Genomic DNA, 16,638 nt, shown 5'->3' with positions numbered 1-16,638 from the left:
GGTTTTCTCATACTTCTAGCCTGTTCATTCGCTCCCGGACTCTCTTCAGATCAAATCAAATCAGGTTTAATTATCATTCAACCATACATGGATACAGCCAAATGAAACAATGTTTCTCTGGGACCAAGCAGCAAAATATACACGACGTGTTCAAAATAAAACATAGCCATGCAAAAAAAACACATGAACTCAGACCCTTCTTAACACTGAGGATGGGTTCCTCAGAAACCAGAGAAAAGCTGCAGATGCTGGAAATCCGAGCAACACACACACAAAATGCTGCAGGAACTCAGCAGACCAGGCAGTATCTATGGAAAAAAGCACAGTCGACGCTTCTGGCCAAGACTGTTCAGCAGGACTGGAGAAAGTAAGCTGAGGAGTAGATTTGAAAGGTGGGGGAGTGGCAGAGAGAAATGCCAGGCCATAGGTGAAACCGGGAGGGGGAGGGATGAAGCAAAGAGCTGGGAAGTTGATTGGTGAAAGAGATAGAGGGCAGGAGAAGGGGGAATCCGATAGGAGAGAACAGAAGGCTATGGAAGAAAGAGGGGGTAGGAACAAGGAGATAAGGTGAGAGAGGGAAAGGGGATGAGGAATGATGAAGGAGAGGGGGAAATGTCATTACTGGAAGTTTGAAAAATCAATGTTCATGCCATCAGGTTGGAGGCTACCCAAACAGAATATAAGGTACTGTTCCTACATTCTGAATGTGGCCTCATTGCAATAGGAGGGGAAGCCATGAATTGACATATTGGAACGGGAATGGGAAGTGGAATTAAAATGGGTGGCCACTGGGAGATCCCGCGTCTTCTGGCCGATCTCAGCGAAGGTGCTCAGCAAAACGGTCTCCCAATCTACACCAGGTCTCACCAAAATACAGGAGGTCACATTGGGAGCACCAGACACAGTATAGGACCTTAACAGTCTCACATGTAAAGTGTCGCTTCACCTGGAAGGACTGTATGGGGCCCTGAATGGTACTGAGGGAGGAAATATAGGGAAAGGTGTAACACTTGTTCCACTTGCAAGGGTAAGTGCCAGGAGGACAATCAGTGGGGAGGGACGAATGGACAAGGGAGTTACATAGGGATTGATCCCTGCAGAAACCAGAAAGTGGGATGGTGGGAAGATGTGTTGGAGATGGCGGAAGTTCCAGAGAATTATGTGCTGGACGCGGAGGCTGGTGGGATGGTAGGTGAGGACAAGAGGAACCCTTTCCTCGGAAGGGCAGCGGGAAGATGGGGTAAGAGCAGACGTGCATGACCTCCTATTTCAAAGGAAGGGGCTTCCCTTCCTCCACCACCATCACTGCCCTCAACCACATCTCTTCCATTTTACACCTGCAGCATCTTACATTATCAATGTCCAATAGGGTCTTGAATTTGCAAGAGAAATGTCCAAAAAAAGTTTTGTGTTCTGACTGAGTCAGTGTCATTTCAGTACCTGTGGTGAACTACATGTACCTGTCCAGACACGCCCCCTGCTGACTGCTCCTGTGGCTCCTCCCACAGACCCCGGTATAAAGGTGATTGGAGGCCTGAGCCCGGCCCTCAGTCTCCAGGATGCAGTGTGGTGATCAATTGCTGCTTGTTCTTTCTTCCAGCCAATAAAAGCCTATATCTCGCCTCACGTCTCCAAGAGTTATTGATGGTGCATCAGTACCCTAAAGGCATTTGATAATCTTAGTACTTCCAACCCTGCTGCACGCTTTCTCCAATTCCAAGCTGTCATTGTCCTTGGCTGCTTCTTCAATAAGCTGTAATTCCATTGACCCTGGCAAAAAGGAAAACCTCGTATTCTGTGAAGAGACAGATTCTTATTGTCAGGGTCTTTCCGCTTCTCTCCCTTCTCCTTTGGAAGAGCCTCAGTGGCTCTGGCAGTAATGACCTATCCATATTCAAGACTACATCGTCATTCATCAGTACACAAGTGACGAAGAGAACAAAATGTAGCATTGAGAAAAAACAATTAATATAAAGAGCTCAATAAAAACACATTTAATATGAACATCTTAAGATTAGCTTATAGATATAGACTGGTTGCATGTACCCGTACATAAAGTATGTTATGTATGCCCCTTTAGAACACAGATGAGGAGGAATTTCTTTAGCCAGAGGGTGGAGAATCTGTGGAATTCATTGCCATAGATAGCTGTGGAGGCCAGGTCATTGGGTATATTTGAAGCAGAAGTTGAGAGGTTCTTGATTAGTCAGGGTATCGAAGGCTATGGGGTGAAGGCAGGAGAATGGAGTTCTGAGGCAAAATAAACCAACCATGATTAAATGGCAGAGCAGACTCAATGGGCTAAATGTCCTAATTCTGCTCCCCTCTCTTACAGTCTAATAGACTAGAATGACACTAGGCACAGGAGTGTGTGTACAGAAGGTGACTGACTGGAGATGAAGTGGAGGTGTTGATCAGTGTGATGGCTTGGGGGAAGGAACTGTTTTTGTATCCAGTAACCCTGGCATGGACGCTGCATAGCCTAGACCCTGATGGGAATGAGACAAACAATCCATGAGCAGGGTGTGCGGGGCCCTTCAAGATATTGCTGACCCTTTTCTGGCACTTTTGTCTATATATCCCTTGACAGCGATTAGGCTGGTGACGTACTAAATCTGTCCCCGCCTGTTCTCCAAACTCTGCTGAATGAGATTCCCGGTGCAGTGTTTTCACGTACTTTGCCAGATTGGGAGGAGATGGCTGCAGATAATTCCCACAGTTGGCGGGTTCATTCGCAGCCCTTCACATCATGAACCAACTCATATCTGCATGCGGGAAGTACAGGACAGCATATGAGCAGGGGCTGATGATTAGCAATTAACTTTCATGCCGCAGATGTGCCAGGAAGTAACCGTCTCCGAGAGTGAGTCTAACATTAGCATTCCCCTTGCTTCTCCGTCACTAGATTACCCCGCCGTCCTGAAGATCATTATTGACTGGAAACTTGGTCACCTGAAGTCCAGCTGAACTGCAGCAGCTGGCTCCTGCTTTGCCAAAACCCTTCCATCATCTGCAAGACACAAGTCAAGGGTGTAACAGCTGGACTTCAGCTTTTCCATGGTCGTTTGACACCAGTTATGACTTAGGAACCAATGCTCAGTGACTACTTTATTAGGTACAGACGGTACCTAATAAAGTGGCCACTGAGTGTACATTCATGGCTTTCTGCTACTGTAGCCCATCCACTTCAAGGTTTGACCTGCTGTGCATTCAGAGATGCTCTTTGGCACACCAGTGTTGTGACACTGAGTTACTGTCACCTTCCTGTCAGCTTGAACCAGTGTGGCCAGTCTCCTCTGACCTAGATAGCCTAAGGTAATTTCTAAGGTAAGGACATGTTCGGCACAGCTTTGTGGGCCAAAGGGCCTGTACTGTGCTGTAGGTTTTCTATGTTTTTCTGTGTTTCTATGTTTCTCTCTCATTAACAAGCCATTTTTTTCCCGCTACCACTCACTAGATATTCTTTGTTTTTTTTATTTTTTTGCATCTTTCTCTGTAAACTTTGGAGACTGCTGTGTGTGAAAATCCCAGGAGATCAGCAGCTTCTGAGATACTCAAACCACCCTGTCTGGCACCAACAATTATTTCCACAGTCAAAGTCACTTGGAACACATTTATTCCCCATTCTATGTTTGGTCTGAATCTGAATCTGAAATGAACTTCTTCACCAAGTCTGTATGCTTTTATGCATTAAGTTATTGTCACATGATTGGCTGATTAAATATTTACATTAATAAGCAGGTGTACAGGTGTACCTAATAAAGTATCCACTAAGGTCATTGGTTTATTGTTGCCAATGTGCCAAGATGCAGTGAAAAACCTTTGTTTGCCATCCATATGGGTAATTTCCTCACGTCAGTACGTTGAGATAGCCATTGGGTTTTGGTCTTTTTTTTTAAATTGGGTTATTTTGGATTTCTTGCTTTGTGGCTGCCTGTAGGCAGGCAAACCTCAAGGTTTATTAATTTATACTTTCTGTGATAATAAATGTACTTTAAATCTTTTGAATGCAAAATATAGTGTTACATTAGAGAAAGTACAGTGCAGATAGACAATAAGGTCCAAGGCCATAACGAGGTAGATTGTGAGGTCAAATGTACATCTTTAATGATCATTCAGTAGTCTTCTATCAGCGGGACGGAAGCTGCCCTTGAACCTGGTTTGAACCTTTGGGAGAAGGAGAAGAGAGAGTGTCCAGTGTGGGAGGAGCCTTTGATTATACTAAGGCAGCTAAACGTGTAGACAGAGTCCATGGAAGGGAAGCTGATTTCCATGATGACAACTCCACAACTCCGCAATTTCTTGCCGGCTTGGCCAGAGCAGTTGCCGTGTCGAGCTGTGATGCGTCCAGATAAGATGCTTCACACTCAAAGTACTGAAGGAACTCAGCAAGCCAGGCAGCCTCTATAGAGGAAAGGAATCAATTGACATTTTGGGCCGAGACATTTCATCATGTTTATCTGCTTCTGCAGATGCTGCCTGACCTGCTGAGTTCCTCCAATATTTTGAGAGTGCTGCTCCAGATTTCTAGCATCTGCAGAATCTCTTCTGTTCAGATAGGACGTTTGTTTGGCTAATGTTCTATCCATCGCCCTGGACATCACTCAGCCCATGCAACATTACAAAGTTTATCATTCAAAAAGTATGCCAATTATATCCTAAATGCTACAATCTAGAAGGGAAGCGAATGCTGGGGTGTACCAAAACTTCAAATACATCATTCTCTGCAACTTCCACCATCTCCAAAGGGATCCTACCATTAACATACCTTTACCTGTCCCCTCCATGCAGTGATCTCTCCCTCTATGATTCCCTTGTCCGTTTGTCCCTCCCCACTAAACTCCCTCCCCGCACTTACTCCTGAAAGCAGCCAAAGTGCTACACCTGCCCATTCACCTCCATTCAGATGAGGCAACGTTTCACCTGCAAACACGCTAGGGTCTTCTGCTGTGTGTGGTGCTCCTGATGGGGCCTCCTCTACATTGGCGATACCCGTTGTAAATTGGGGGATGTGTGGGCTGAGCACCTCTGCACTATCCGCCAAAAGTGGGACTCCCCGGTGGCCGAACGTTTTAATGCCAACTCCCATTACCATTCTGACACATCAGTCCATCGCCTCCTCTTGTGCCAAGATGAGGCCACCCTCAGGGTGGAGGATCAACACTTTATATTCCAATTGGGTAGCCTCCAACCTTATTGCACAAATATCAATTTCTCCTTCCAGTAAAAGTATTTTTCGCTCCCACTTCCCTCTTCTATTCCCCACTGTGTCTTCTTAACTCCTCTCTCCCATCTATCACCTCCCCTTTGGTCCTGTCCTTCCCTTTCTCCTATGCTTCACTTTACTCCCCTGTCAGATTCCTTCTTCTCCAGCCCTTTACCTTTACCGCACACCTGGCTTCACCTATCACATTCTAACTTGTCCTCTTTCCCCTCGCCCTCACCGTTTTTATTCTGGCATCTTCCCCCTTCATTTCTAGTCCTGAAGAAAGGTCTCAGCTTGAATCATCGACTGTTTATTCATTTCTGTAGATGCTGCTGGACCTGCTGAATTCCTCCGGCACTTTGTGTGTGTTGTAGTAAAACTTGCAGGTTTCTTCCCAGCTGCAATCCAGTCTGAGCTGAAAGAATATCACTGTTCCGTCATCCTTGCTGAGTCAAAATCCTACAACTTGCCACCTAACAGAACTGTAAGTGCAATGCACAATGAGGTACCTCACCCACCAGGTACAATAGAAAGTTAGCCCTGCCAATCATAAACACAAGAGATTCTGCAGATGCTGGAAATCCAGAGAAGCATGCTCAGAATGCTGGAGGAGCTCAGCAGGTCAGGCAGCGTCTGTGGAGAGGAACAGAGAGATGATGTTTTGGGGTGAGGTCCTTCATCAGGACTGGAAAGGAAGAAGGGTAAGAAGGTGGGGGGGATGGAGGGGAAGGAATACAAGTTAAAAGGTGATAGATGAAGCCAAGTGAGGGGGAGTGTAGGTGGGATGGGGGTAATGAAGAGAGAAGCTGGGGGTGGGGTGATAGGTGAAAAAGATAAAGAGCTGAAGAAGAAGGATTCTGATAGGAGATTGCCGATGCCACATGTAAAGAAATCATTAGATCAGCAGATATGCCCAGGGATGTTCAGAAGTCTCTGGACATTTATTTTCTGTTGCAAAAAATGTATTTTGTGGGAATTCCCCCTCCACCCACTTCCTTACCAAGGCTGTTGGAACTGTCCCCCACCAGTGTTGGACAAAGATGTCAGAAGTTCTCAGAATAAAAATACGACACTGCAAGAACTCAACAGGCCGAGCCACTTCTGGCAATGAAAAATGTATGAGGATGGTGGGGTTGGGGGGGTGTCAAAGAAGGAGATGTATCTGGGTGTGATGCAAGGGGTGATGGGTGAAAGCTTTCCCGGTTGGCTGGGAGAGGGGCATCCATGAGCGAATGGAGGGATATCTGGGTGCAGGGGAGATTTGTGAGGGGGAAGTCACGTTTAACTAGAACACTTTAGAACTGAAGAACACTACAGAAAAAAAATGTATTTTCTTATTCAAGCAGTTATTAGTAAAATCAAAACCTTTAACTTATGGGAAAGAAGGAATTTCAACAGCAAATTCTTACTGATTAACCTTTTGAACTGTTATTTCTCTACAATAGATTTTATAATGTGCTTGTCACTAGGAGTATTAAATGTACTGTGCACAATCCCTGAATAATTCTGAATAACACTGAGCTGTATTAGGACTGATCTCAATGTTATATTATTATCCTATGACTATAGATGTGTTCTCTTGTTCACAAGCTGTAAATTCTGCTGATATTGCATGGACCAAAATATGCACATTTCACAAGATAAAGATGAAAGGTTAACCTTATTTGTCACATCAAAACCTTTAAACATGCAGTGAAATGTGTCATTTGCATCAAATCAAAACAGTGAGGATTGTGTTAGGCAGCCTGCAATTGTAGCCACATTATCAATGCCAACATTGCATGCTCATAGCTCACTACCCCTTACCTGTAACTATCTGGAGTGTTTACTCATTTGTTTGGAGATACAGCATGGAATGAGCCCTTCCGGTCCTTCAAGTGGGCCCTGCGAGTAGCCCAGCGATCCATTGATTTAACCCTACTCTAATCATGGGACAATTTACAATGACCAATTAACCTACTAACCAGTATGAAACCCCATGCACAAACATGTACAAACTTACTTACAGAGGACGCCAGAATTGAACTCCGAACTCTGACAGCCCGAGCTAACTGCTACGCTACCACGTCGCCCCAGTAGATGGACTGTGGGAGGGAACCAGAGCACTTGATGTAACCACACAGTCCTGGGCAGAACCTACAAATTCCTAATAGGCAATGGTGGGAATTGAACCCCAATCTTAGAGCTGGCGCTGCAAAGCGATGCGCTAACCGCTAAGCTACCGCGCTGCCACAATCTTCCGTTACTTTGTCTTTCCCCCTTAATATTCTCCTTTGACTGCCCAAATCTGGCACCCTGTTACTGTGTTAGTCAGATCCATTCCCACTTCGATTGGCCCCTTCTCCCTTACCATCGCTCATTCCTATTTCTCTCTCTCACCTTAACTACTTAGCTGCCCGTCACCTCTCTCTGGTGTTCCTCCCCTTTCCCCTTTCTTCCGTGGTCCATTGCCATCGAGAATGATGATCTCCTAAAGGGCTGTCTTTTGCAGGGTTCTCAAGTGGCCGTAGAGGCCAAAGCGGGATCCACCTATTCTGCAGCAATGAGGGCAAGAGTGAGTGGTGGCCGTGGTTAGTGGTTGGGTCTTTGGGTTGTTCAGACTCTCCTTTCACAGCCATCACTTGTTCGCTGAGGCAAACGTAGTACAGCACCCTCTTGGACAGATTTCCTCCAGGTGCATCTACCGGGTGCAATGTCTTCTCAGTTATTCGATGTAATGTTGAATTTGATGTTATCTTTGAAGCATTACCCTTTTGCCCATCAGGGTCTCACTGACCTTCTTTCAACTGGGAGCAAAGGATTTGTTTGGGGAGAAGTAAGTTAGTCATCCGATGACCTATCTATCGGATAGGTGTGCAGAGAATGTGCAGCGCAGGTAGACAATGAGGTGCAAGGTCATAACGAGGTAGACTGTGAGGTCAAGAGTCCGACTTATCATACTAGGAATCTATTAAATAGTCTTTTGCGTGTCTTTGTCCTGTTCAACAGCCATGACTCTGGCAAATGCAATAAACTGCAGATGCTGGAATCTGGAGCAAAAAAAAGTAGCAACCTGCTGGAGGAACTCAGCAAGTCAAGTTGCAGCTGTGGAGGTGAAGGAATTGAGACCTTCCACAGGTGCTGCTCAGCCCACAGAGCTCCACCACCAGTTTTTTGTTTTGCTCGACTTCCTGGTAGTCCTGATCTCAATGGCACGCATAATCATACTGTCCAAGGTAACACAGCATCAAGATGCAAGGTCATCGGTCCAAGACATTTGGCCCAAATTGCCACAGGTCCAGGTGTTTTCCATTTGTTTTTCAGGTTTTCAGTGTCTGTGGTGTTCAGATGCTCCCAGCTAATCCATCATACGTTATATTCAGCCTACAGTGTGCAGAAGTTTTAGGCACATGTAGATAGCTGGGGTGCCTAAGACAGTTGCGCAGTACTGTGGTAGTCTAATGTATTGCACTGTACTGCTGACTGATGTTAAACCTGATTCTGATACGGGCCTCTGTTGTGGACTGAGAGTGCGAAGGGGACAGGGAGAGGGGAATCATCGTTGAGAAAAGGGGAACGGAGAAGGGAGGGAGCAGGAAGCATCAGAGAGACATTCTGTAATGACCAATAAACCAATTGTTGGGAATCAAATGACCTTGCCTGGCAGCTTAGGGCTGGGTGCCCACCTCTCCTGGCACTCCTTCTCTGCCACCTGCCCCACACCTCTACCACGTGCAAAGTTTTAGGCACCCTAGTCATTTATGTGCATCTAAGACAGTTGCACAGTATTGCCTCACCTAAATGTGAATCATTACTTCAACTCTGGAACTTGTTCTATTGTTGCTTGATAGAATCATGGTCATAAGCAAAATTGTTCTATGATTTAGTAATACAACAATCAGCAACCTTACTTACTGTCTAGAATCACCTGGGAACTCACTCTCAATCCCTCTGCTTTTCTTTCTACAGCAGGAAGCGACTTCTCCAGCTATTCCCCTTCTAGACATTAAGGATGAATTTCTTGGTGACTCTTCCCTCTCCACCAGAACTTCAACCAAACTCGCTAAACACCCAGAGATAGTTTTACTCCTGAAGTTATGGCAGTGGGGATGGGGGAAATGATGAGGCACCAAGCTAAGCTCTTGTCTTGTCTTCTCTTGTGGTAGTCCGAGATGCTGTTGCAACATCAGTCGAACCCGTGCATAGTCGATGTCGCTGGAAAGACGCCCTTAGACCTGGCCTGCGAATTTGGCAGAGTTGGGGTAAGTTTCAAACTGTAAGTTAACAAATATCAATATGATGCATTCTTCCTTCTGGATTTAACACTTGGTAACAGTGCTCAGGGTATTACTTAAGACTGAAGCCACAATAATTGGAAAACTGATAGGATTGAAATCAAAGACCATACTTTCAATAATTAATAAGGCGTGGATTTTCCCTTTGTTAAAAATCTTGGAACCTGCAATGTGGCATCCAGTAACATCCTCAAAGAGAGGAGCAACTTTGCAGAGGGGTCAAACCTATATCATGCACTACGACCCCTCAGTTCTTTTAAGCTAACCCAAAATAAAAAGAATAATAATGATTAACTTCACTATCAAATGAAGCAAAGAATTAATTTTTTTGCAACCGAGGAGCAGCAAGTTGTTTCCACAGGAAACATCTCACCGCAGCCTGGTGACAGCTAAATCCACTGCAAGAACATGTGACATTGAATGATACATTTTGAAATCCTTGCAGACCTGGTGTACACATCAGTATTAGAAAGTAAAAGTAGACTTCAACTTCTACGTGCGTGCTCTCTAAGCAACCAAATACAAACAAACCGGATATAAAAGATTAGTAAACACGAGGAAATCTGCAGATGCTGGAAATTCAAGCAACACACACAAAATGCTGGTGGAACACAGCAGGCCAGGCAGCGTCTATAGGGAGACGCACTGTCAACGTTTCGGGCCGAGACCCTTCCAAAATAAAATATTGGTCATCGTTAGTCCTGGCTTACTGACTATCTGTCCAGATGGCCACAGTATGTGAGAACTGTCCAGTCCCCCTTTCCTGTTCACCGCCTACACCTTGGACTTCATACACAACTCAGAGTCCTACCACCTGCAGAAGTTTTTGGGCAATTCGGCAGTTGTGGGCTGTATCATGGTCAAGAGGCTGAGAACGGAAGTGAGGTGGACAACTTTGTTGAGGGGTGTGGGTTGAATCGCCTGCAGCTCAACATCACAAAGACAAAGGAGTTGGTAGTGTACTTCAGGAAGGTAGAAGCACCCTGCATCAAGGGAATGAATGTAGAAGTCGTCCAGAACTACAAATACCTGGGAACTCAGCTGGACAATAAACTGGACCGGACTGGACTGAAATTACAGGGACTCTGTTCAAGGAGGGACAGAGCCGACTGTACTTCCTGAGGAGGTTCTGGTCATTCAACATCTACAGTACTGTGCTGCAGATGTTCTACGACTCAGTGGTGGCCAGCATTCTGTTCTACGCTGGGGCAGCAGGGTGAGAGCAGCTGATGCCAAGATGATCAGCAAGCTTGTCAGGAAGGCTGGTTCGGTTCTGGGGGTGGAACTGGATTCTCTGGTGGTTGTGTCTGGGAGGAGGATCCTGCAGAAGATACGAAGCATTATGGACAATCCCTCTCACCCCCTCCATGACATACTGGACAAACAGAGAAGCACCTTTAGTAACAGACTGATTCTATTGAAGGTGCACCACTGAACGCAACAGGAGATCCTTTCTCCCTGGGGCTATAAGACTCTACAACTCCTCCTCCTTAAGTAGATACATTTGTGATTTCATTGCACATCTGTATTTTGCACTCTTACTTTCTAATGCATATTTTGTCTTCTTTTTCATACGTCAATGCTTACACTTTGTATTTTAAACTATATATTTCTGACTGAGCAACCTTGCAACAATAATTTCCTTTGGGATAAATAAAGTTTTATTTTATCTTTTCTTAATCAATGATCATCTCTGCTCAAAATTACTATGGGATGCAAGAGAATTTTTTTGAAGATTATTGTCAATTTGGGCACCCGCTTGCATAAGATTCACAACCTCTGAGCCTATGTGATTGAAGAGCTTACCCACACAGAAAACCACGCAGTAAAAAGCACTAATGTTTCTAACACTTCTGTCATGTGCCATAAATATTGCGGGAGAAACATGGGACTAAAATGACTAAAATATAAAGAAATCGTAAAATATTATTCTTATAATCAATTAGTTTTACATGTATTTTTTTTCTTAGGGAATGATATTCCACACATACAAAGCAAATTTTTCAGTGTTAGAGAGCCTATGTGGAAATAATTATGATTTATTACACTATTAAACGTAATGATTCTTGCAGAGAAAATAATGTGCAAAAATTTGAAGTTCAGTAAGAGTGTTCCACTGACTGAAGTTCCTGGATTTCTGTACTTAACTACATATCTACCAAAGCTGGAACATACCAGCCTCACCAAGTAATGGCAGGAAACATTGACAGATTGCTGGAGCCACAAAGGCCAAGATTGCTACCCCTTGCCTCTGTGAAGTTGGGGTTGGGGAGAGATGAAAAAGGAATGGATTCAGGATGGCGGTAGTCATTGCTTTTAGCTTTCTTCTTCCATAGAACTATTTACACTGTACTACTGAGGACATGCTCTAATCTGACCCTACTGAGTCCTAATTTGAAGCATTGTGTGCAGTTTTGGTTATTTACCTACAGGAAAGAGTACAGAGAAAATTTACAAGGATGTTGCCAGTTTTGGAAGACATGAGTTACAGTATATGGAAAGAAAGAATAGGCTACAAATTTATTTCTTAGAACATATAAGATTGAGAGGATATTTGATATTTTGAATACAAAATTATGAGTAATATGGATAGGGGTAAACACAAGTAGGGTTTTTCCACTGAGGTTGAGTGGGACTACAACTGGAGGTCATGGGTTAAAGGTGAAAGGTGAAAAGTTTAAGGGGAAAATGAGGGGAAACTTCTTCACTCAAAGGGTTGTGAGATTATGCAATGAGCTGCCAATGCAAGTGGTGCTGCGAGCTCAATTTCAATGTTTAAGAGAAGTTTGGAAAGGTACATGGATGGCAGGGGTGTGGAAGGCTATAGTCCTGGTGCAGGTCAATGGGGGTAGGAAGGACTTGAAGGGCTGAAGAGTCTGTGCTGTAATTTTCTATGACTATGACTCTACTCTCTAAATTCTCTGCAGACCCACATTTAAGAAAATAAACTGTGCTCAATTGAGATAATAAATTTGACATATTCCCACAATATGTTGACTGTTCTATGATACAGACCTCAAATTTTCACGAAGCAGATTTTTTGTGCTGATCCTTTTGCACTGCTGCAGTGACATGTTACGCTGTCTTTGAGTCATTGAACATTGAACATAGTAGAACATTACAACACAGTTGAGGCCCTTTGGCCCATGAGGTGGTGCTGAAATTTTAGAGTCATAAGAGTACCACAGCACAGAAAAAGGCCATCTGTGCTAAACCATTATTCTGCCTAATCCGATCAGCCTGTACCCAGACCATAGCCCTTCATACCCCTCCCATCCTTGTACTTATTCAAATTTCTCTTAAATGCTGAGGTTGAACCCACTTCCATCACTTCCACTGGCAGCTCGTTCCACACTCTTTCAACCTTCTCTAAGACCAATCTAACCCTTCCCTGCCACATACCCCTCCATTTTTCTGTCGTCAGTGTGCCTATCTACAAACCCCATTTCCAGAAAAGTTGGGATATTTTCCAAGATGCAATAAAAACAAAAATCTGCGATATGTTAGTTCACGTGAACCCTTATTTAACTGACAAAAGAACAAAGAAAAGATTTTCAATAGCTTTACTGACCAACTTTATTGTATTTTGTAAATATACACGAATTTAGAATTTGATGGCTGCAACACACTCAACAAAAGTTGGGACAGAGTTAAAATAAGATTGAAAAGTGCACAGAATATTCAAGTAATACCGGTTTGGAAGACTCCACATTAAGCAGGTGAGGTATCATAACTGGGTATAAAAGTAGCATCCATCAAAGGCTCAGTCTTTGCAAGCAAGGATGGGTCGTGGCTCACCCCTTTGTGCCAAAATTCGTGAGAGAATTGTTAGTTCAAAAGAAACATTTTCCAACGCAAGATTGCAGAGAATTTAGGTCTTTCAACATCTACAGTAAAATAATATTGTGAAAAGATTCAGAGAATTCAGAGACACCTCAGTGCGTAAAGAGCAAGGTTGGAAACCACTGTTGAATGTGCATGATCTTCAAGCCCTCAGGCGGCACTGCCTAAGAAACCGTCATGCTACTGTGACAATTATAGCCACCTGCGCTCGGGAGTACTTCGGAAAACCATTGTCACTTAACACAGTCCGTCGCTGCATCCAGAAATGCAACTTGAAACTGTATTACGCAAGGAGGAAGCCATACATGAACTCTATGCAAAAACGCCAGCGAGTTCTCTGGACCCGAGCTCATCTCAGATGGACCGAAAGACTGTGGAACCATGTGTTGTGGTCAGATGAGTCCACATTTCAGCTAGTTTTTGAAAAAAAACGGGCATCAAGTTCTCCGAGCCAAAGATGAAAATGACCATCCTGATTGTTATCAGTGAAAGGTGCAAAAGCCAGCATCTGTGATGGTATGGGGGGTGCATCAGTGCCCACAGCATGGGTGAGTTGCATGTATGTGAAGGTACCATTGACTCTGAGGCATATATTAGGATTTTAGAGAGAGATATGTTGCCATCAAGGCAACGTCTCTTCCCGGGACGTCCATGCTTATTTCAGCAGGACAATGCCAGACCACATTCTGCACGGGCTACAACAGCGTGGCTTTGTAGACAGAGTGCGTGTGCTTGACTGGCCTGCTGCCAGTCCAGATCTGTCTCCTATTGAAAATGTATGGTGCATCATGAAGAGGAGAATCAGGCAACGGAGACCAAGGACTGTTGAGCAGCTGAAGTCTTATATCAAGCAAGAATGGACAAAAATTCCAATTGCAAATCTACTACAATTAGTATCCTCAGTTCCAAAATGATTAAAAAGTGTTATTAAAAGGAAAGGTGGTAACACAATGGTAAACATGCCTCTGTCCCAACTTTTGTTGAGTGTGTTGCAGCCATCAAATTCTGAATTTGTGTTTATTTAGAAAATACAATTAAGTAGGTCAGTAAAACAATTGAAAATCTTTTCTTTGTACTTTTGTTGGTTAAATAAAGGTTCACGTGAATTAACATATCACAGATTTTTGTTTATATTGCATTTTGGAAAATATCCCAACTTTTCTGGAAATGGTGTTTGTAAGAGTTTCTTAAATGCTTCTAAAGTATCCCCCTCTACCACCACCCATCATAGGCAGTCCATGCATCCACCAATCTGTGTAAAACATTTACCTCTGACATCCCCCCATAGCTCCTCATATCAGCCATTTCTGCCCTGGGAAAAAGTCTCTGGCTATCTACTCGAGTGTTGTGCACCCTCGTCCTACGGTCAATCTCTGTACCAGAATACCAAAGGTGAATCCAATAATGGGCTCAGATCCTGTGGGATCATCTTCCAAACTAGCCCTCAATACAATCCCGTGGTGCAGAAGGTACAAAGAGACCTCCAGAAACCAGGGATAGAATGCCCTTTCGACAAGCTCATCTGCTGATGCAGTTATGTAGGAGTTATCTGAGATCTTCATTGGGATACCCAATTCTGGCTTACAATCCATGGATCAATGTTTCATCACCTGATCTGACCCCAACAGGACCTGATTAAGTAACTATCAATATGCTAGAGGGACTCAGCAGATCAAACAGGATACATTGGGGAAGGGGGTTGGAACTGTTGACATCTTAGGTTGAATCTCTAGGACCTAATTAAGAGCATAAGAAACAGGAACAGGAGTTGGCCATTTGGCCCATCGACCCAGCTCCACCATTCGATAAGATCATAGCTGATTGGGCTGAGGACTCAGCTCCACCTAACTGGCTATTCCCCATAATCCTTTATTTCCCCTGTAATGCAAGAATCTATCTAACTGTTTAATGAGGCATTTGGGTTCCTAACCCTAATCCTCTACAACTTACCTGGGCAGAGAATTCCACACATTCTCTACTCTCTGAGAAAAGTAATTTTTCCTGCTCTCCACCCTTGTTGTTATGAAATGTTGTGTTCAGGCAGTTTCGGAGCAAGCCATGTCACGGTGGTCCAATTTTACGCTTCACCCGCCAGGATGATTTCCTTAATATTACTGAATGTGCTGACTATTCTCAATCAATGTTTGGCATTTCATTCTCAAATACAACAGTAGCACTGTTCAGGATTTTTATGTTAATAGCAATGGTCAGTTTATACTGGAACAGTCTCCTGCAAAGACCTATGTTGAAATGTTTACTGATCATGTGGAAGATGCAGCAAGGCAGGGGTTAAGATGATGTCCAGGCAAGGACACCTTACGGATAGTTGCCGTCAAACCAGGTAAAAAAGGTCTTTGAAGATCATAGCTTTCTTTTGCACACCAGGGGGCTGGAGCCATTTGGCATGCAGAACAAAGATAAGCATGTAATCAAATACTCCAGCTAGGGGGCAATTACCTTACTAACTTCAAAGTAACATCAGGTTGCTAGCATGCAGTTTCTATTGACAATTAACACCTGGATTATTGTAGTGTGAATGGTGATAAGGAATTAGAACATACGCGTGGTTACCAATTGGCCAATTTCTCTATAAAAAACAACATTTATTTGTTCATACTTCAGAACAGTTTGGTGACAGGGGCCATGCTGTTCCTTCTGTGCACAAGTAAGTAAAGTGTTTTTGAGGAACAAGTGCAAGCTTTCACACTTCATTTAATGGGAGACGGCAAGCTGATCCTTACTGTTTCTATTCCTCAACTTCCACCACCTCTTCGTTGGGCCTCAAGCTCTGGAATTCTCTCCCTGAACTTCACTCTTGTTACAACCCCATGACACTTCTTAAACCTTAATCATTTGGCTAAGTTTCTGATTCGGAAGTTCGGCTGTCTCCTTGTACTTTGGTGTTTTACTTCCTTTAGTAACCCTTCCTGTGAAGGAGTTTAGGACAAGAGATTTTCCTTTCATTCATTTAAAGGATGTGGGCTTCGCAGTCTGAGCCATCATATCATTTTGCATCCCTAACTGGTGTGGGATTGGTGGGCACAGACCACAGGGAGGGGCCAGATTGAGTGAGGAAGCCCTTCAATTATTGTGGTAGTGTACCACACCATGGGACTACATTAGTGGCAACAGTCCTATTGGTTTTAAGAGATGCAACAAAATACTAAATGCACTGACTATGAATGTAAGAATGAAAACGCTTTGCATGGTTTATTCTTGTAAGTATTTTTATTATGAATAAAGATAACTTTGATATTAAAAATTAATCTTAGAAGGTGGTGTTGAGCTGATGTCTTGAACCACTGCAATCCTTGA

The 16,638-nt window shown here is 43.8% G+C and overlaps 1 protein-coding gene across 1 annotated transcript in view; it reads left to right on the top strand.

The window, feature by feature from the left end:
* The window catches only part of caskin1 (CASK interacting protein 1), a 675,429-nt gene that overhangs the window by 503,242 nt on the left and 155,549 nt on the right, over nucleotides 1–16,638 (top strand). The window contains exon 5 of the mRNA XM_059979062.1: nucleotides 9,352–9,447. Within this exon, the coding sequence (XP_059835045.1) occupies nucleotides 9,352–9,447 (96 nt within the window). The remainder of the gene's footprint in view (nucleotides 1–9,351; nucleotides 9,448–16,638) is intronic.

Source organism: Hypanus sabinus, chromosome 9 (assembly GCF_030144855.1).
Source record: "Hypanus sabinus isolate sHypSab1 chromosome 9, sHypSab1.hap1, whole genome shotgun sequence".
Classification (NCBI taxonomy): domain Eukaryota; kingdom Metazoa; phylum Chordata; class Chondrichthyes; order Myliobatiformes; family Dasyatidae; genus Hypanus; species Hypanus sabinus.
This window is presented reverse-complemented; position numbering and strand designations above follow the sequence as displayed.